This window comes from Sylvia atricapilla, chromosome 1 (genome assembly GCF_009819655.1).
Source record: "Sylvia atricapilla isolate bSylAtr1 chromosome 1, bSylAtr1.pri, whole genome shotgun sequence".
NCBI lineage: Eukaryota > Metazoa > Chordata > Aves > Passeriformes > Sylviidae > Sylvia > Sylvia atricapilla.
The window spans coordinates 46,287,490-46,309,291 of NC_089140.1; the positions used below are offsets into that span (position 1 = coordinate 46,287,490).

Consider the following 21,802-nt stretch of genomic DNA (forward strand, 5'->3'; position numbering starts at 1 on the left):
ATGTTATATTCAGTAGTTTGAATTTGTGCCTTATCCAGTTTCTTTTTCAGTCTAGTGCAAGTTTGAAATTTGGTTTGAATGTTTCACTTTTTTCAGTGTGTCAATAGCCTTAGTGTGGTCTCTACACCTTCCTTCCTGTGGGAAATCATAGCATGTTGCCAAGGGTATCCATTGTTATCTTGAGGATGTGTTATCTGTGCCAATTGAAGCAAGAAAATGGAATTTCCTGTTAGTTTCATTGGAAGAAGTGGGTTCCACTTGTGTTGAGGAAGGCCATGTGTAGATGAGGGTCCAGTCATGCTACCCAGCTCTGTGTATCTGAACACGTTAAGGGACATGCTTAGCAAATTTGAGTAGCTCCTTCATTTAGAAGGTAATACTGGTATTAGAAGAGCAAAGTAGAAATGATTCTGTAATCCTTGATCCTGTAAGCCTTATTGTCTCAAAAAAAGGTAAAAGTATAACTATTATATTGCTTTCTTGTCTGGTCACTTACTTAAATAATTATTGTCACAAAAAATCCTAGTGAAAACCTGCCCCACTGAGAGTAATGTTTTTAGCACGTGGAATGTCTTTATAAAGCAGTAGTATTTAAAAAATGATTCATAGGAAACAGTTATTGGCATCCTTGCAGAAGTAACATGTAATTATTACTCTTGATATTGATGCTGGTATTACTGCACTGTGTGTTCTGTCTAAATTTTCTTTTTATGTAAAATAGTATGCCACTGGTAACATTCCAGTTGTCAATATTCTCAGTAAAATAAATTTATGGAAGAAATTAATTTTGCTTTTAGTTGTAATAAATTCTGATGGTATTATAACAAGTAAATCTCAAAGTATCTCTCACATTAAAATCAAAATCATGACATCCTGCTTTCTTTTCACAAGCAGTATGTTGTAGCTAAGGGCAAATAGAGCTTTTCCAACTCTTATTCAGTTGCTGTTTTATTCAGTAGCATTAAAAACTAATGAAATATCCTGGCACCACAGGCCAACAGTCTTCAAGGACTGTAAGTTATTGAATTTTGGATTTTTGAATCAATGTTAGAAAAGTTCTCTATTTCAGTGTAGAAATTCAATAGATCCTAATTGATTTGGTGAGTTTTTGCTCATGCTGTTACAAAATGTTATAATATTAAAATGTATTATGCTGTTCTTGATAGTTCTTTGGGGCAAGAAACCTCAATTTTGTATCCTGCGTTTACAGGCTAGTGTATAAGAGTGTAGATTTTATCTGAACAATAAGAATGAAAAAAACCCCTAAATTCACTTTTAAAACACTGATTTTCATTTCCTTAAATCTTGTTGTTTACGTTTTAGTCACAATTTTCAAATGGCAGCAGAAGTATTGTTTTACAGATATTAATTCCCATTTAAGCTGTTGGTACATTTATATTTAATGCAATGTCAGACATGACCCCACAGTTACAGTATTTTAACATGAAGAGGTTTTTCTAATTTCCAGTTTCTCTTCCATTTTCATAACAGGTATCCTAAATATATGAAGCTGTCATGGATTGCAAGTCTGCATGCTGACACACTTACTCCTGACCTTTCCTTCCTACTGACAAAATTTGCTTGCTATAAATCAAACATAAATCCTGTGATGCACCTTATACTTTCTCTCAGGGTGTATTTTCATAAAGTAGCTTGTGTCTTTACTCTTGCTTAGGAGCAAAAGATGCTGTATTAGATCTCTGTCTGGTAGGACTGAGTGTTTTCTAAGGGTTCATTGGAGCTGCTGTGCTTTACCCTTGGATTTCTGCAAGGCATGGTGCATTGGTTTGCTGGCGCTTCTGAAACTGTCAGGGAAAATGCAACTCTCCTACTGAGGAATGCAACCGTATTTTTAGTTGTTTTACTCCTTTAGTTTAGTAAAGGGAGGATAGGCTGTGTTGCTGCAAATTTGACGGACTTTTTATGGGGCCTGGAGTAGAATGTGTCTTCAAAATAGAACAACTCTTCCATGAAGGTAAAAAGTCTGCACACCGTTGGGAGTTGGTGTGCTGCTTATAAATGTGCTTTCAGAGCATAGTGGATGAGTACATGGATTTGTTTTTTTGCTAGTGATGTTCCTGGGAGGGCTGTGAGAAAAAGATGCAGCTCAGCTGTGTACTGTATTGTTGGCAGTGCACTTACTGTGAGGCCATCTTTTTGCTGTAGAATAGTGACACATCCTCCAGTGTCCTGACCACAGCTGCTCCGAAACAAATTTACATCAGCCTATTTCACTGCAAACCACTACAGCTGGTATTACTACTACCAGATTTTACCTCTCTTCAAATTTTAAACATAGGCATTTAAACCTATTTGAAGAAAAAGCTGTAAGTAATTCTGCTGTCTAATGAACAGCTCATAAAACAATGTTGAAACACAAAGAGAATGTTGTACCATACATCCTATAATCACTTGAGTAAGGCATGTTATTGACTCTGAAAGTGTCCCTGTTTTTTTCATATCTTTATTAAAAATACTGTATTTAATAGCTCATACAAAAAAAAATCAGCACGTTGTTCTTTGTGGCAAGCTAACAATCTTCAAAAGGTTTGTTGATTTTGTAAAGTTATTCCATTCACACTTAATTACTTTATTATAAAAATAGCTCCCAGTAATCTGATCTTTAACACAAATCACCTTATTTTCCATATTTTATGTGGAACCAGTTTTGTATATTCTGTGCTCTTCATTCATTCACTTTTTTTCAAGATGACATAAGTAGTAGAGAGAAGTCATTAAAGCATAATCAGCCTTCTAAACAATGGTAATAGTTTTCTTTAGCAAATGTTTCCTTGAAGTGAAACTAAGGACTATTTTAGTTTTGTATGTTCCTGTCAGCTAATTTATCTCCCCTTTTCCTCAATTATGCACCAGTGAATTTGTTTTGTTGCATAAACACTCCATTAAGTGTCTTCCATTTTCAACTAGGTGGCTGTGCTACAATCCCAGAGTCTGATTTAGAGGAAAGGACCATTATACCAGGCTCCACAGCAATGTTTGCCAGTCACGAGCAGACCACAAAGCAGAAATCCAAGCCTGGTAAGAAAAGGAAAATTATGTTATTTCACTTGGAGGTGTACAGCTCATCTTTTCAGAATGCTTGTGGACGTATGAAACAAATGGCATATATTTCAGTCTTTGTTGGCATAATTTCTAGCATTTCTTGCTACAATAGTACAATGTGTAGGATTCTGAGCTTATTCAGCCTCTTCTGTCAAGAGCGGCTCAACTGTAAAGATCAGTCTTGGAATTAAATAACTTCACAGTTGAATAGTTTTGTGCTACATAATACTTGAATGTGATTCTCACAGGTTTTATTTGTGATCTTTTCCACAGAGACAAAATGAAACTGAGGGCATTTTGGTGTAATAAAGGCTTTTTTTTTTTCCTGTGGTATGGTGGTTCACTTTGTGCCAGCTGATTAAAATATGGTCATTACTTATCTTTTGTGGGGAGACTTCCTAGAATTTCAGAAAAATATTATTGGATATAATAAAATGAAATTGTACTGGCTATAAAATATGCTGCATACAGTGATGACACATTTTCTGGAAAGACTTCATGCTGCCGGGAACTGTGATATAGTGTTAACATATTTTAAAAGCAGCACTGTAAAGTACTGCCTTGCAGTTTAATAAAGTGTCTGGTAAATTCTCAGGGTTTGATTATAGCAATTTCACATTTTGCTTACTAAGTTGTACCTTCACACTTCTTTTCCCCTTTCCTTGTCTGATTTTATACTATAATATTTATTATAAAGTGTATTTGAATGTTGCTTGTAAATCAGAAGTGTTCATTATGGATAGGTGTTGAAGTTAACAAAAGCAGCTTAGAGGTTGCAACCAACAACAGTCAGAAATAGAAAGTCCTTATGCATCTGCAAAACTGAGTTAATTGTTGTTTAAAAAAGCATTCACATGATGGTTTGCCCAGCTAACTGTAGCACAGACAGGCAGAGAGTTAGAATAGATAATTTCAATAGCAGAATTTACATTAACAGATTTTTAACAGTGGGCAGGGAAGAAGGATATCTAATGCAGCAATGTATAATAATGTCACAGTGTAACTTAAAACTTAAAAATTAGTACCTGCTTGCAAAAACAATCTGAAAAATCCCCTGAAGGCCTAATGCTCTGACTTTTCTAGAGTGCTAATTACTTGTGGTCCTCATGGACTTCAGGTCATTAGAAGAAGAGGGCTTGTCAAAGTTGACATAAATATAGATTAACCTTTGCCGTCTGGGTATATTAAGTAACCTCCTGGTAGTGGAAAAGTAGATCATCTCTCTGATGTCGCATACAATCCTGATAAAATTCCAATTTCAGGCAACTAGACTAATAAATCACAAACATATGGCAGGGTATTTCTCTCTGTCTGATGCTCCAGTCTTCTGATCAAGCACGTATTTGTTCTTCAGTCGATAGTGTTCTCCTATATTTAAATAACATTATTACTGAAAAGACTAGCACGAGTGGAAAAGTGTAGAAATGTATTCATGGGATCCAGAAACAACAGCATGGGGACCTGCATATCCTAGTGTAAGTCTTAGCCCATGATATAACTTGAGACTTAGGTCACATAGCTGGCTGGCTGTTGTTGCTTTGTAACTATAAAAGACAGAATGAAAACTTTGAAAGCATTTAAAAAGTCTTTAGGTTTACAGCCATGTGTTATACGAGTGAGTTTAATTCATTCATGGTAAGAATTGACTGCCATCTGCCAGTTAGTGCTGCAATATAGAGAACACCTAGAATATCTGCCACTAAACTGTCTGGAAATTCTAATTGCTATGAGTGTAAGAGCCAAGGGAGCTACTTAAACCTGAAGGTAACAGTAGGCATGAAATCACAGCCTTTCAGTGTTTTTCTGTAGATGATATTTTTGGACTGAATTCTTGCTCAGGCCCCACAGACTGCAGCAGGACCATGGTGATTACAAAGGACCCTCAAAGAGTATTTCCTGTATCTTATGTATCTTTGTATTTGAGTTTGCATTTAGTTTACCTATGCGCAGTAAATAAAAGAGAAAAAAGGACAAAGTAGACTAAAAATAATTTTTCTTGCTAAATCTTCTTTCATTTCCTAGTGGAGTTCAAGATAGATTCTCATTATAAGTTGTGAGTTGGTTGTTTGATGACCCTAGTAGGTTACTTCCAGGTTGTTCTGTGATTATATGATAAGGTGTTCTATGAGCTGTGCAAAGAAAGAACTGAGGGAAATGAGGGACTGAAACCTGGAAGACTGTTCTGTGACAAAGTCTGCTGTAGGGCATCATCCTGTCGCAGACTTGCAAGTTATCTCATGCAAAGTATTATACTGAGGCTTTCAAGGCAGCTGCTAAGCATGTGGGTGAGACTTTTGGGTTTACCTGGAATAGCTACTTGGGAGAGCAGAAAATGGCATCTAGTAGTCATCTACAAGTCTGTGCAAGGACAGAATTAATGGTTTTAGCCCAATCATGGAGTCTCTTTGGGAGGGGAATTACTGGTTTTATGATGTTTTAATTGCTGAAATAGTTATCACTGGGTTATTTTTCTTATTTATTTTTTTTTAATCCAAGTATGTTGGGATTTCAGAGTAGAGAATGGGATCACATTCATGATATTTGAAAGCTAATGGTATTGCAGTTGTGGGAGTAGATTCTTTTAGATGGCTTTTGCTTTGAGTAGGTGCAAAATACTTCCTTGGACATTCTCTGTCCCAGTGAATGGAAAATAATTCTTCTGTTTCTTGCCATCTCAAGATATGGAGTCTTTGTGCATTGCATTGGGAGGAATAAGGTTAGTGTGATAAATCTCTGCTAATTTTGTTCTTGCTGTTTCAGTTAGAAAGTGGACAGAGCAGCATATATTGCATCTAGACTCTGCACATAGACTGCACAAACCTAGTGGAGAGTTTGAATGTAATTTGATGTTCACTTGTTATGTCTTTACTACTTCCATGAGCTCACAGCTATAGTACCAATGCTGACCTCTACTGCATTTGCAAGTATGAATGTAGTGATTTTAGACTCTATGTAGGTACCATGGAATTCCTTTCTCTTTTGGTGTACTCTTCCTACTTTCTTCTGTTTTCTTCTTAACAAGTTATGAATTTCTAACTAGAGTTGCAGCTACTTGAGTGGTTTGATTTTATGGAGAAGTTTTCACGTGTTCTAGAAGGTAACAATTAACAGAGATTTGTGAAGCTCCACTTCTCGAGCTCTCACTTGTGCTAGAATATTTCTGGTGGAATTAAGTGAAAATATGGTTTGTCACAAAGAGCTATAAAGAAGTTCTTATACCTGCAGGCTTTTTAGAGGAATTTCTAAGAAATAAGGGAAACAACCTTAAAAGAACAACTAAACTGTGCTGGTGGTGAGCTTTAGGGTGTAATAACAACATATGTGTTTATCAGGATATACCCCTTAAAGTAAGTATTTTGAACTCCTTGTGTGCTCTGTGCTGCATGCTTCTTATTGTGAAAGGGAATTTCCTAAGACCATCTTTTCCAACCAATATTCCTACTAAATATTTTACACAGAAAGGATTTGGTAGTTTTTTTTTTTTATGAGTAAAGAGTTCTATGCTGAAAAATCATGACTAACTTCACTAAATTGATGAAAAAGCAGATGAAAAGTTAGTATGAATAAAAGAATGTTTGGGTTGAAAAATATATCTTGGTGTTTTTGTTGGTTTTGTTTAGGTCTTTTATTTTGTTTGTTTGTTTTTTGTGTGAAACAACTGTGCTGAATACTTTGTAAATTCCTTACTTGTTCAGGATTTTACAGCACCTGGAGTCAGATTTGTTAAGCGTGATGACATGCAGGTATTGGAATTTTCGCAACTTGTAAGACTTGATTTCCTGGCAGAATTTTTCATCTAAGATCCATTAAATCTATTCTGTAAATGATCTATCTAAACAAGAACAAAAAATCTTTAATGTTTAAGGGAAATATTCGCCTGACTTTGCCATGATAATCCATAATAATTGTCTCTTCCTGAGAGAGCAGTATGGCTCAGTATTTACATTTATTGTTTAAACACAAATATTTCTGAGAAGCTATTCATAAGACAAAAGATTTAGCTTTTTGATTTGCTACTGTGCTTCCACTGTTTTAGTTAAATTGTTTGTATGTTGCTGTCAGGCAAATATTTAGATGACTTTAAGATTAAATTTTGAAGTTATCATCTTCTATGATTATATTCAGTAAAGTAAATAAGCTTTCATATTCAAAGCATGTAAGACCAAACCCGTGTCAGCATTTATATTTATGATTGGAATAGATTTTTATTGTCTTTAGTTTGAATCTGGCTAATTATTTTTGATTAAATAGACAGGCAGCTATACTTAGATGACTGTGAGGTTGAGCTATAAAGTACAGTAAATCAAGACATTCTGAGTCAGATTTTCAAAACACCCTCCAAAGTTTCACCCAGACATTGTACAGCTGCATGTCTTTAGTATATTTTATTTATTTTGTTACTTTTTCTCCAGCGTTGAATGGCAATGCTCATGTAAATGTTGTAGTTCCATTCAAGGGTAACTTTAACTTCACCCTTTTAATCAAAGATTGCTGTTTTTAATAGCCTAGATAATTTTAGGAACTATCCCATGGTTCCAGCCCACAAAAATGTTTAGTTCACTAACTTTTTAGTAAACAAGATTGAATTGATTATTTTTCTTTAAAGGGTCTAGGGACACATTTAAATTTATCTATGTGCTTAATTTTTCTTATGAATACCCAACTGTGTGAAACTGCAAACTACATCTGCTAAGTAGCTCATCAAAAAGTGATGTAATATAAGATGAAATTTTTTGATAGTATTTCATGTTTTTGATTTTAGAAAGGAGGACTCTTAAATGCTTGGCTTTCTACAAAGAGTTATATAATGAAGAGGTTTTGGATATAAATTGCTGTCAGCTCTCCACTGAGTCTTTTTATTTTTGTGCTATACGGTTCTTAATATTATTTATTGCCTACACATATAAGGAAAGGCATATCCTGGAATTTGTTTTGAAGGGTCCTTAAATTTGCTGTAAAAACTCTAAAGTAGGTCTGTGAAAGATTTCTATTTTCTCTCAGACATATATTGTTTCTATATTGGACTAATAACTGCCCTACATTTTCAACATGCATGAGTAAAGTACAGATGGCCTTACTATTGTTACTGTAATTATTATAATTTGCTGCACTAGTAATCATTTGGATACTGATATTTTTTGCCAATTACAGCAAAAGTATTTGCAATGTACAAAGCAGTTAATTTTTCCAGGTTAGACAGTATAACAGGACAGAAATGAATTGCAATACTAACTGTATTGTACATGAGAATTAATAAAAGGGAAATGTTTAAGCCAAGTTAAGGATAATTTTGAAGAAATGTCCTTACTGTCTGGAGGGGGATTTCATGCCCTTAGTGAACTTTCTAAGCAATCAGCTGAATGAATCAGTACTGTTGGCAACAAAGCCTTTTCAGCTGCTCATGGCTACAGTCTTGAACCTGAACTTCTGTCTGAAGTTTGGTTATTGCACTCATGGCAAGAGTAGAGATCAACAGACTTATCTTTTAAAAATCATTGAAGACCCAATTAACAGGGCACATCTGAAGGGGTAATTGTGATGCTGACAGTTTTAGTACAGTTTCAAGCATTTTGACAAGTGATTTGCAGCACAATATTTGGTCATTGCCTAGCAAAGACTCCTGAAATTAGAAATAAATTTGTAAAAAATGAGGAAACTTGTGATGGCCTCAGGTAAGTGAAAGTTTCTTCAGACTTGACTGCCTTAGTTGCTCACTTAGGTATTTCCCACTGGTGTATTGTGGTATTATGAGACTAGATCCTTGTTTCTTTCTGTATGGACGTTGCTGTGCAATAGGAAAGATACCAGGAGCCTGCAGCTGGGCCCACCTAATACTTTAAAATTGCTAAGCTAATTGTTTCCACAAGAAAAGGTGCAAAGAAAATCACTGGGCTACAAAAAGCCCATTTTTCTGGAGAGAGCTGAAGAGATTTATGGAGGTTTTCTTTTCCACAGAGTCTGTTTTTCTAAAGAGCAGTACAGCTTAAGAGATTAGCGTGAGAATTCCTTCATTAAGTCAATACCAAACGAAGTGCAGTTTCTCTTTCTAGTAGGAGCTTGTATATACATCTTCTCTGAAATGTAATATACCATATGAGAACACAGCAAGTCTTACATATGTTCTATTATTTGCAGATTGTACTATATTATGATGTATATTGCCAACTGCAGTGAGTAAAGAGATCAGTCCTGTGTTTGCCCCATACCTATAGTTAGTATAGTGTTTTACAAAATATTTTCATTTAGAGGTTAAAAAAAGTCTCTGATTAATTCTGCTTTTGTTTCATGACTGTCAATGTAACAAAGAACTGAGGACTACCTTACATTCTGCTTTGTGGGTTGTCTCAGAATTTGCTGTGACATCACAGAAAAGAGGTAGGGGATGAACAGGTCATGGTATAGCCTGACCCTTTTCCTCTAAATTTGGTGGCTTCAATAGAAAGAATTGTTGTGTATAGTACTTTGTTTTGTTTGTTAACAAAGAGAGAATTCAAAGGCACTCTTAAAATTATTGGCAAAATATTACTATTGCTGCAGTAAAGGAACAGCAAAGAGCAGTACAAGGTATAACAACATATTCATGGCCATATCCAAAGCTTTCTGGAATCTATCAAAAAGCTTTTTCTTAACAAGGAACTTTTAACAAGACCAGAGCATGAGAAATCCTGAAGGATAATGGAAGGTAAGGAACACAGAAAAGATAGGTTGAGAGGGCATGCTAAATATGAAACAAACCCAAAAATCAAATCTAAACACATTTTTAGGAATTATGATTAGGTTTTGTAGGCAAGAAAGGGGAATTGTAGCACAGTGGAAAGAAAAAAAAAAGAGAAGTTTAAAAGATTTTTTTGTGACTAAACATTGTTTTTCATATTTCCTTGGCAGTTTTCTTGCATAATTAAGAGCTTAAGAGAAGTAGATGATTGTCTGTCACTAGGATTCATTCACACACTTGTCTTCTGCAAGTAAAGATGGGCAGGAAAGAAACTAGTCATACTTCTGTTATTTGCTACTGCTTACTTTTCATCTGTGTTGTTGTAGATTAATACACCATTTTCCTTATGAGTGTTTATAAGACTTCTTGTGTTGCTTTTGTTTCCTCACACCAGTTATTTCCTCCACTGCATGAAATATTGCCATTCAAAGTGCACACTACAAATATGCCCAGTATTTTGTATTTGTTCTCATGGTTTTGAACAAACTCTTTAGCTGGAGTGAAATCTTTTTACAGAATACTCAGTAAAACTTGTTTTTCAACACATGTGTTTAGCCACTTAATGCATTACTGACTCTCCAGTTCTACAACACAGATTTTTATACCTAGTTTTTCGTTTAACTGGGAAATCATAATTTTTGTTCGGAACATGGATAGTTTTGGATACATACATTCTTTGGATTAGTGCATTATTCCTGGCTTCACTTCTTTTGTCAGATCTTTGTTGGTTTCTGATATAGTATACAAGTATCTGTATTATCTGTATTACTTTCTTGACCTTATAGAATAGTATCTATAATTTACATTCTGCTGTTGACTCTTTATATTTATTAGTGTTAGATATTAATGGTTCCTATATGTTAATGTCAGTCTTTGAGAACTGTAAACATTTCATTCTATTCTGATTTCTAATGAGGGGTTATTATTAAAAAAAAACCCCAAAAAACCAAACAAAAAAACCCACAAAACAAAACAAAAAAAGAGAGAGAGAGGATAAAAGGACAGAGAAACTCATCAATGTATTATTTGAATGCCTGCTCCACATTCCAAGAAGAATTTAGATGCTGCCAGGCCTATTGAATCCTGCTCAGGTTTTCATAGCCTGGACAACACAGTTGACAGACAGACACTTTTTGGCTTCTGCCATCCATCTTTGTATGAAAGAGGTAATTAAATCAGAGGCATTAAATAGCACAAAACAGAGCCAAGCTCTCCACTGTAAGATCTCCTCTACTTCTGAAAATTAGTATTGCAAATTTTAGGAAATCCCAGAAACTAATTGAGCCCTCCAAGGAGGAGTTTTTCTGACACAGAAACCTGGAATTGTATGACTTAAGTTTTATATAAAGTCAGATTACACTTAGTAAAGGTTACTTCTATCCTAAAACTCTTTCACTGACATTTTTTAGAAACCTAAAGTTAGTATGTGATTTTTTTTTTGTGATCATCTGATATATCAGATGAGTATCAGTTATTTGTTAATTCCAGGATGAACCTTTAAAATGGTTTTTCAGGTCTTTTTTTCCAGGTTATACAAAATGCCAAGACTCACTTTATAGCTTGTCAACATTGGCCACCAAATGGAGATTAGCTCTAGATCTTTAGGAACTGTTTGCTGGAAAAAAATGACATTGTGGAGGTGTTAGAGGTTATTTTCCAAAATATCTTCTTTTAGAAGTAATTTTAGCATCTTGCGCCCCTTTCTCCCCTCACTGTTCCAGAAGGCAGCCATCCATATTATGAGCTAATGGCTTAAACGTTCTTTAGAAAAAAGAAAAAAGGACTGTTTTTGAGATACAGGATTGCATGAAAGCACCTGAAACTTCTAAGATCAGCCCTCTCCCTGAGGGCTGACTCTGCAACCCCCTGAAAAATAAGGGATTTGAATGGAAACAGTGACTCTCAGTTAAAGAACTGCTGACATGCCTCAAAAGAGGGAGCACATTCCCACATGCTCTTTGTTGGAGAGTGTTACTGGAACTGCAGATATGTTTTCCATGTCATCTTGTGGAAATTATCAGTGCCATTATAGGCCAGTGTGGAGCTTTGCTGCAGCTTTGAATTGTCACAGAATGGATATTATTGGTAATATGGATGATGTATATTGCTAGTTCACATCATCTTAGTTAAATAATATTGTGAATAGTATTGAAATATTTCTGGGTCTGGAATCATATTTTTCTTCCTCTTCATAATTAGAATGAAATAGCCAAAATGCTACTGCACCATCAAGGTTCTACCATTCATAGACTTTCTATGGAGGCAATATGATTGCCATGCTTGTATACAGGTGGGTGATACTGTGATGCTGGTGTTGATATGTCTCAGAAGAGGTTTGTACCCCAAATCTCAGTAGTCAGTTGTAGATAAAAATGTTTCTCACTTCGGTCTGCTGGAGCAGTACACGTTTTGGTAATGCTGGCTGTAGTTCTTAAAACTGGTTACTTAAAATGGACACTAAAATTCTTATTTTACATTTTTATGATGTACCATTAAGAGCTCTTCCACAGTTTTTAAATTCTCCACTCATTTCTCCAGAGTGAACATATGCCTAATCCACATTCTACTTTTAGAAGCAATATCTTTTGGGGGCCCATCCCTGTGTGCTGCCACAACCATCATAGCTGATGGACTGTCACAAACTCCTTGGTTCTTGGATTGGTTCTCATTGCCTGTGGTTGTGAGATGCAGCACATGTGATTATGTTGTACCTAATACTTGAATCTATCGTATTTTTAACTTCACTGGAGAATTAAATGTAGTAGTTATTGACACTTAGACTGTAGTTAATGTAGGTCTTCTGATGTTTACTGATCAAGGGGCAGATCAATTATAATGGCAGAATTCAAAAGTCAGGCTTCCAGAACTGATTCAAGTTCACCACAGTGATGAGGGTGATAGGATGAATTTGTTAAGGAATTGTTTAGTAACCTGGGACCAAACAATATTACCCTTGGGAAGATTTCCACAAAAAGGACAAGCAACAGCAGAACCATCGCCCTTGTTATTGAAATCAACAGTTCCAACAATTCAGTGCTTATAACTTACCCTGAGGTAAGCAGTTATTTTGTCAGCCTCATCAAATATTTCTCAGCCATCTCTGCTGATCACATTCTAATTCTGAGTTATTTTGTATTGTTGTACTCCACAGAGTATCCTTTGATCTGTTAGAATAATTATGTCTTCCTGTGGTTGGGTGTCATCCTCACCAATTTAGTATAAGCCATACCAAAATGTTTCCAAAAGTAGGATATGAGGTTGACGTAGGAATGAAAAACAGGATAAGTGCTGAATTTGTATTAACTACTGGAACATACAACCAGATGTACTCCTGCTGCACGAGGCAATGCAAGAAGCAGGTGTGTCTTCCCAGCCTGTGTTAGTGTATGTCTGAACCCATGCATCAGGGTTACTAAACAGAAGGTCAGTGCACAAGGCTGAATAAGTTTAGGACTTTGGAAACATAGGCTGGGAGCAAAAATAGTTTGTATTTTCTAGAACAGGTTTTGTTTTCAAATCTTGGTTCTAGTTTAAAGGGAAAAATAGAAAGATTTGAAAAATATTAATCAGAACATGATATGATATTAAGAGTGGTGTTAGAGCTAGATCTGATTCTTTTCATGGTACCCCCAAAACAAATGTATTATATCACTTAAAGAAGACACATTTCTTTTATTAATATCATGTTATTTTGCAGCCCACATTGCCTCACAGCACAAGGTAAACCACAAGAGAAACCCTGTAGCTTGCTCAGTTTCTACATAGAGTAAAACATTTTGTGGCAGCTGTAGGCTACATAGCTTTTCAGCTCATTCTGTAGTTACTATCTAGGAAATAAGATAAATAATAAAACCTCAACCCTTCATTTAGTTGTCTTTAAAATTTCTTTAGGGCACTTGCCCTGTAGAAGGCCCTTGTGTTTATGTTCATAATTGGATTAAATCAGTGACTTATTTTTTCTAAATGTATGTTGTCTCATAGATTTCATAGATATCTTCAGATCAAATACCTTGAGTGTCATGGACAGAGTGATGGTCTGTGTAGCACTGTGCAATACACCAGCTATGTGTTAGTACCCTGGAGAATACTGCTTTAGAAGTTAGAAGTTTATTTTGTTTGCTGAAAAATAGCCTTAGCAAAATGTTGTAACTTTGATTTTGATGTGATCTCAATCCTATTCAAGAAAACCTTAAATGGAAAAGTTAAGAGTAAGAAACAGTAAAATTATATGGAGTTAGAGTCAGAGGTCTCCTGTGGCTCTGTTTATCTCTGTTTAGAGAATTTTCTTTTCTAGCTTTATTCTGTTGTGTATATGCCAGAAAATAATGTATTTTTTTTTTCATGTTATGAGTACTAATAATCTGTCACTTTGAGCTTGTAACTGCTGTCATTAGTGGTGAGAAAGATGAAAATGGAGCAAGGTGTAAGAACAGGGAATAGAAGACAATAGCACAGTACAATTAAATGTACCACATCACATGGGGATTAGTTCTCTCCCCTGTAGTCATAATTTGGTAAAGCTTTTAATTGTGGAAAGTGTGATTAAAAACACATGCACGCTTTCCTCTGGGCTGCAAGGCTAGCAGCATAAAAACAAGCAATCATTGCTACTGTTCCTCTGGCCTGTTGCAAAACATGCCTGAAAAGATAAGTTCTGCAGAGCTGGGCTGCCATCAGTACCCGGGGTAGCTGACTCAAAACTAGAATGGTTGTATCTGAATGAGCTGCAGCCTAGAGTGGGGGAAGTTGCCGTAGCTTTATCTTCTCATCCTCTCAGCCACCAAGTGTTTCTCTATTCACTGGTGCCAGGACAATTTATAATGACCAGGTTGTAAGGCAGCTTTAGGGAGCTGAACAGATTGAAATTTCGAAGTGTGGTTCAAGCTGCTTTTTTTCTAATCTTAATCCATATAGTTATAATGACCATCAGAAGGAAAGGTTACTGTCTTAGGGGGTCAGTAACTATGTCCACAGCTGCAAAACTGCTAGTTCTGCTGTGAGAGAGGTTGGTAAGTGCATCATGATGCAGGGAGGAGAGCACGAACATCCCTGTGGCAGCAGGCCATAGCTGTGTCAAGTATAAAATGTGATTGTCTTCTAGCTTTTGACTTGATCAGCCGTCTGAATGATTCCCCTCATAGTGGCAGGAGCATGAGTGCTTGATCAAGGAATTAAGGGAATGGGGAAGCCACAATTGCCCCACCCTTATGTTAGCTTATGCTGTCACAGTAGCTAAAGCACAATCAAACCCTTAAATAGGAGCATTGAGAAAAGAACCCAGAATGCTAGCAGGATATTTTAAATTGTATGCTATGCCTTCTTAAATGTAATTGTAAAGTTATTCTGAGTTCTCTTACCTAATGAACCAGTGCTAGGAGTACTAGTTCATTTTTATGCCATGGAAGGTGGTTTGTACCCCTGGTTTGTGCCTGAGATGTTTTAGTTTTCTGAAATTCTTTTCCCAGGGAATTTTCTGTAAACATGAGGCATGTTTTTCTAACTGTAACTTTGTTTACATGCCTCTGCCTAGAAGGGACTTCCTGGTGTGTCCTCTGGTCTGACCAATGTGATTTAAGAGATTTGCCTTTGTTTTATCAATCAAATTGGTCTGTGTGGAATAGTATAAAAGAGAGATATATCCCAAAAATAAGAGTAATTTTCAGCCTTCTGAATCTAGGAGTCTGTGTCGTTGTGGTGTACAACAGCATCAGTGATTTTTGTATGATGGGGAGCCTCTTCATTCTTGGGTTTGCTGTCCATTGTGCCAGAACTCATTTATGCTTTTTCCTGGCAATTTTCTCACAGCTCTAAAATTGTGGACCCAGGACCTAATCCAGCAAAGTTTTTAAGCACATGCGCTGCCAAGCATATGTAGTCTCACTGGACTCACTAGGAACTCACTAGTATAGTAGGCAAAGTGAAAATGCCCTCTGATCTTTCTATATCAGCTGTATTTGGTCCATCTTGGAGTAAAATTGGTTGTAAGCCTGAAAGAAATGTCATATTAGGACAGCTGCTTCTCCTGTTCTCCTTAGCATTTGCTAGGTTTTGTCAAATGGAGAATAGGTCAAGACTTCATCATGAACATGAAGCTAAGCCAGTTAAAATACCCTTGAGCAGCAGTTCTAACATTCTGGAATATTTATAGCTTACAGCTAAATTTTAGGATAACAAACTGTTTAGGGTTTGTGTTAGTTAATTTTCTCTAAAATACAATTTTTATTCTGGATGAATTCCAGATGTCTGAGCAAGGACTAGAGATCAGTTTGGAATGGTCTAAAATTAAATGCCATTCTTGCTTTTCTTTTCCCTTTGTTAATAGGACTTTTCAGAGAGGCTATCTGATAAACATAGTATAATAATTTGCAATAACAATAAATTATCATAATAAAATTATCAAATAAATTATCAAAATAAAAAATTTTGTTTAGTACTAAACAAAATAATTGTATTTCTTTTGCTTTCTGAAGTACTGTTCTGACAGTTATGCACTGACTGAAAATCATGTGTCATATCTTGTATTTCAGAGTTTCTTTTCAGGGTCCTTACTATTTGATATTTACAGTCATGTAATATATCATGGCCTTAATTGTGTTCTCTAACACAAAGACCAACTGGAAAACATAGACTGTTTAGCCAAAATTGATTCATTTTTACATTAAGTGATAACCTTTAAGATCTGTATTTCAGATTTTTTTTCTGTTGATCAGCTTTGTTTTGAATTGATACCCCTTCTATTCCGACTTTTTTTTTTTTTTTTTTTTTTTTTTCTCTCTCCAGTCTTGGAGTCATTTTGCTTACCAGGGAATATTAAATTCTTTTCAGTACTCAGCTTGTAATATTCAGTAGAGGTGTCGAAGGTTGTAGCAATTATTGGTAGTTACGAAGGTGAAGGTGATCAGGACTGCTGGATTTTCTGTCCAGATATGATGGCTGCTCTGTAATTCTGTGATTTTGTAGTCTGGGTTTCATTCTGAAGATTTAGGTAACCATTTCACAGTGTGTTGCATGTTTCTGAATTTTAAAGAACAGTCATAGGTGGCATGTAAAACTTACTATATTATATTTAGAGAAAGGTAGTTGAAATAAATGCAAGATTTCAATCGTTTGCTCAGTGATTAGAGTATGCTTTCCCCTAGCTGAATTTTGTCTTGTCTGTATTTACTATCCATTTGTTTCGTCTTTCAAATACAGGGTCATTCTTAAGTTGTTTTAGTCAATGCCTATCAGGGTTCCCTCCAGAACTGAGTATTGCCACTCAGTTCTTATTGCTCAAAAGAATGATTCTCTGCCAGGTTACATTCCTGAGCTTCTCCAGAAGTGTGAATGAGTACTAGTTGTTACAAGCAGGAATTTATATAAGCAGCTACAAAAAAGGCAACAAAGGCATTGGCTCAAGCTCTTCCAGAAGCACCTCTCATAGGTTTGTATGTGAAGCTGATTTACAGAATCACAGAAGAGAGGTGAGAGTAATATATAATACAATTGTAATAAATAATCAAAAAGTAGCTGCCTAATAGTAAGTATCCATGCAACTCGGTGTAGAAAATCAGAAGGAGTTTCCCAACTTATCTCTGTAAACCAGAAGGAATGCATTTGTGGAAAAGATGGTAACAATTGAAGTTTATATAGGATTTTAAAAATTAATATAAGATAAATTAGGTATTCTAAACAATTTTCTAATTCTCAAAATCATCTGCCTAAATCATTATTTCAAACACAAACAATTTTTTTAACAGCTGTTTAGTCTTGGAATTATCTGTAGTTTTAGTACTTCTCAAAGTAGTTATCTATCATGGTTTACCTGCTGAGTGCCCTGTAGTTGTAGGAGAAACAGCCTATTAAAAGCAACCTGAATGCTAATGTCTCTCATTTTCAGAGTAGCAGCTTTGAGACATACCTAGTTCTTTTGCCCCAAAAGAAGGTAAAGAAGGTGGAGGGGCTCTTTCTTAACTCCCAGTGATACATTCTGCTACCTCTTTGAAAGCAGGTGTTTCATGCTTGTCTGCTCGCCATTATCTGCTTGCACAGAAAAATAGAAGGTGGATTTGAGTTCCTAAGGTAGGTTTTTAAAAGCCGTTTTAGGTCTTTGGAATGTGATTTTGCTAGATATGTATTATTGTCCATATTGCATATCCATGGTGATATGATTTGTTCTCTATTTTTACAGCAAATGGGATGAGTTTTAAAATCTGCAATATACATTAAGCAATGCTTGTTGCCTGATTTTGTCATAAGTAACAGTTTCAGGGGAAACTATTCTTGGCAGGCACTGCTTAAAGTAGAATTAACAGGCTCATCATGATGGAGATCCCAAGAGACCTCCTCTCTTTGTACAGATATAAAATAACTGAGAAAACTTTCCATAAGAGTCTCTGTATAGACATTCCTTTGTTTTGTGAACCTCCTTTCTCCCAGAAAAATATCTCTCTCTCCTACCTGTTCATATTCGTTTGCCCTGTCATATGATGCCTCTTTCCACCTGCCATTCCAGTAGAAGCTGGAATAATTATTTTTGAGTTGCTCTGGCAAGAGGAAATTTTCCTCATGTTGAGATGATTTTGAGAATTTCTAAAAAATTTACTTTGATTTCCAACATAGATTTGCAGTCTACAGAAATGGGAGTGTCTTGAAAATAGATTCATCTTTGCTGAAGTGGCAGAATAATTCTGATACTGGGACAGTGATAAGTAAACTGATTTGTCAGGTATTTTGGTGATATAGACATTGCCACTGGACAAATTTTTTTGGCATAGACTCAAATCTTTCTCTTGACAACTAAGGTTGGGCATATTAATTTTGTTTAAGGGTGCTCTACATTCAGGTGAAATCAGAAACAGTATCATGTGACTGAAGGAGGCTTAGTACAGATTGATGTGCTGAATAGTGATGCTTTGAAATTATTTGTTCATAAATTTATACAGAGATAAAATACACTGAACATTTATGAAATCCAGTTTTTTTAAAGACTGAACAAACCCTGAATCCATTTTCAATTTGCTTAAGTCCTGTCCTGTATAACAGACACCTGACAGCAGCTCTTGATTTATTTTGGGCCAATGAAGGATAACAACATTATATGGAAATATTTTTCAAAATCTAAGGAGCAATTCAGTTAAAATTTAATTTTAATAACAAAATGGAGAAAAATATTTTCAGGTGTCTGCACCCCCACACTCCCATTCAGGAAAGTGTATTAAAACAGAGGTACATTACAAATTTGGTATTCCCGTCTTTATTTCTTCCGTGCTGTCTCAAATCATTGCTATGGTTTTAGATGGTGTGTAAATGACTGAGTATTTAATAGAAAAGGCAAAAAATGGTAGCCAAGTACCTGCAGGAAGTTTGACAGGCGTGGAAATACAGGACACCAACAATGGCAATGCAATATCAAACACAAGAAGTACAGTTTTGTTTGAGTATAACTTATTAGATTGATCCAACACAAAAAGGGTGTCAATAGGAAAGTATAAACTTTTCCACTTTTGGAGGATATGCAGAGATCTGTGCTATGATTCAATGGTGCACTTGAAGCCTGAAAGTATGTTTAGCCAAGTGCATTACTAAGCATGTGGTAAAATAAAGAAAACAATGCTAAACATGTGCGTAAGACACTCCTTATGCTTCTGTGACTTGAAATACATGTCCCCCTGCTTACATCCCTGAAATTCTACTGAGCTCACAGCAGTGGAATGAGGCAAAGCTGCCAGTATCTTATATTTTATTCATTAAAACTTTAAACAAAAATGTCTTACTAAATGATGAACATTTTAAATCTCTTCTGGAATGCACTTCTGAGTTATTTTAGGTATAATTTATTATTTAAAGGTTTATGCCCGTGTAGTTTTGAATTCAGCATCAGGATCTGTATAAGATTTATGTAGAGCTATTCATATTTAATTGGAATGTTTATCCAAATATTCAGGTTATTTACTTAATCTATTAGATTTGGAAAGAAGCAGAGCTTTGCCTTCTTCAAAGGTCAACCCTACTAGATACCTAACATTTTAAAAAGATAAAAAGAGAAGACAAGTTTCTACTGTCTCAAATGAATCCATAGGTCAGGGTTTTGTTCCACTGACTTCACTATTCAGTATAGCAAAAGTAGATGGCATAATATTTTCTGAAATTGTTTTGAATATTGCTATTGGTTAGTATATTGTAACTCCAATTTATTTAAGATCATTCGTACCACTGATAGGTTGCCTTTAAATTAAATGCACTTCTCATCAAGCACGAATAGCTGTATTTTGACTACTCACTTCGGGCCCCTACGAAAGTGTTTCAATATCTGAAAACACAAGCTGAGCTTTGGTTCAAACCTTATCATTCATTCCACCTACATTAGCAGCTTCTGGATAGTTAGTGAAGAAAACAGTTTCCTCTAAAGAACTAGTGAAGATACCCATATCTACCCCTATCTTTCTCCATGGATTGTTTTGGATCTTGCTCTGATGCCTGATGCAGGAGGCTACGTGGCATTGGGGGAAGCTCTGCTAGGTTCAGGCATTCATGTCTGACAGTGCCTTTGCTTTGGAACTTCTCATGCCATGCTTGCACATTTTGCTAGTCCCACCTCATGCACTTCTGTCAGCCACTTCTCTGTGCAGCTGCAAAAGTGTTTGAGTCAGTCCTGGAAAGTTAAATGATGAGGGTTGGAAAAATGCTGTTGCCGATTTCGGAATGAGTATTGTTTATGCTTTTTGACTACGTTTGTAGAAGTGTAGCATCAGCAGATTATCTGTCTGCCTGGGGCTGTGGAGACCAGAGCTCTTAAATTCAGATTCCAAAGGGTAGGAATGAGTAACAGGTTCAGTGCAGTTTGTACAGTTTACACTGCAGTACTTAAAAGCAAGTGCATGTGACAGTAGGCATAATTTGTGGTCTAAAATGTGTAATGGCTGTGCTGAGCAGTGCAGGGCAAAAACCACTCAGTGTTTGTGGAAGGAAACAGTTTGTGTGGAGAGCTTGCTGTTCACTCTATCTATATTTCAGGGTGTTTCACTTCCGACTCTCCCTAATCTGGTCCAATGGACTCCATTAGTGGTTGGAGTACATTTTCTAGCATTGCTCTATCTAAAAGGACTCTCATCTGTATTCTTTTAGTTCTGTGATATATGAACCACAGTACAGAAACTGGGGATGACTTCAAAAGCTCACTTCTGTTCCAAATTTAAGTTGCAATGTAGATGCATCCAGTATATGTCAATGATAGTGGCAAAATAATTAACTGAATATGTTATTTAATTTTTACTCATATTTGAGTAAAATGTTTCAGTAATTGGTTTTTATTTATTAAATATTCAAGTTCTGCCTATGGTATTTAAGTTTTAAATGAAGTATTTCCTTATGGTAATTGTGATTGTTTTCATCTAGAATATTTTGTCCCTCTGTTTCTGTTTTTACCTGAATACTTCCTGTTATGGATCATTCAAATGTTGATATTATTTAAATATATTCCCACATTCAAGTAAAGATTGAAAAGTATATTTTAATCTCTAATCTCCCTGTTCTTACCTACCTACCTACAGCTTTTCCCCCCACTTGGAATAGGAAATGTTGCTACATTGTGACATATGACTTAAAGGAACTTTTCTTAGTGCATCTGTCACTGCTTTATACTGAAAAAAATTGAACATCTTTATCTGGTAAGGGCTATGTTACTGTATGAAGAACTGGCCAGATGTGTCTTTATCAGTGGAATGAAACATAAGCTGAATATTTAAGTACCTGAGAGATACCCTGCATACCATCCATGATCAGCTTTTGCAAAACTAAAAGTGTGCCTTTTTGATAAAAAAATTACTTCTGACTGTCTTCAATACTGGTTTAGTTTGCCTTTTACTACTGTCCAGGACTTCTCCCTTTTAAGGCTATGAAACAGCCTTTGCAAAATTGATCAGCTTTTCATTCTGTTTTGTGGATGCCCTGTTCAGTTATCTTATTGTAGCAGCCACAATTACATTTGCCATTCAATGGGTGCATCTTTAATATAAGCAGAATAAAAGTTAACTAGGTGGTGTG

General features: G+C 35.7%; 1 protein-coding gene across 2 annotated transcripts in view; it reads left to right on the forward strand.

Annotated features, from left to right (window-relative positions):
- Positions 1-21,802, forward strand: part of BBS9 (Bardet-Biedl syndrome 9) — a 283,155-nt gene that overhangs the window by 165,747 nt on the left and 95,606 nt on the right. The window contains exon 21 of one of the 2 annotated variants that reach the window (XM_066321634.1): positions 2,929-3,721. In XM_066321634.1, the coding sequence (XP_066177731.1) occupies positions 2,929-3,254 (326 nt within the window). In that variant the 3' untranslated portion in view covers positions 3,255-3,721. Of the gene's footprint in view, positions 1-2,928; positions 3,722-21,802 lie in introns of those variants that run through there. The other variant, XM_066321643.1, reaches the window with a different exon arrangement.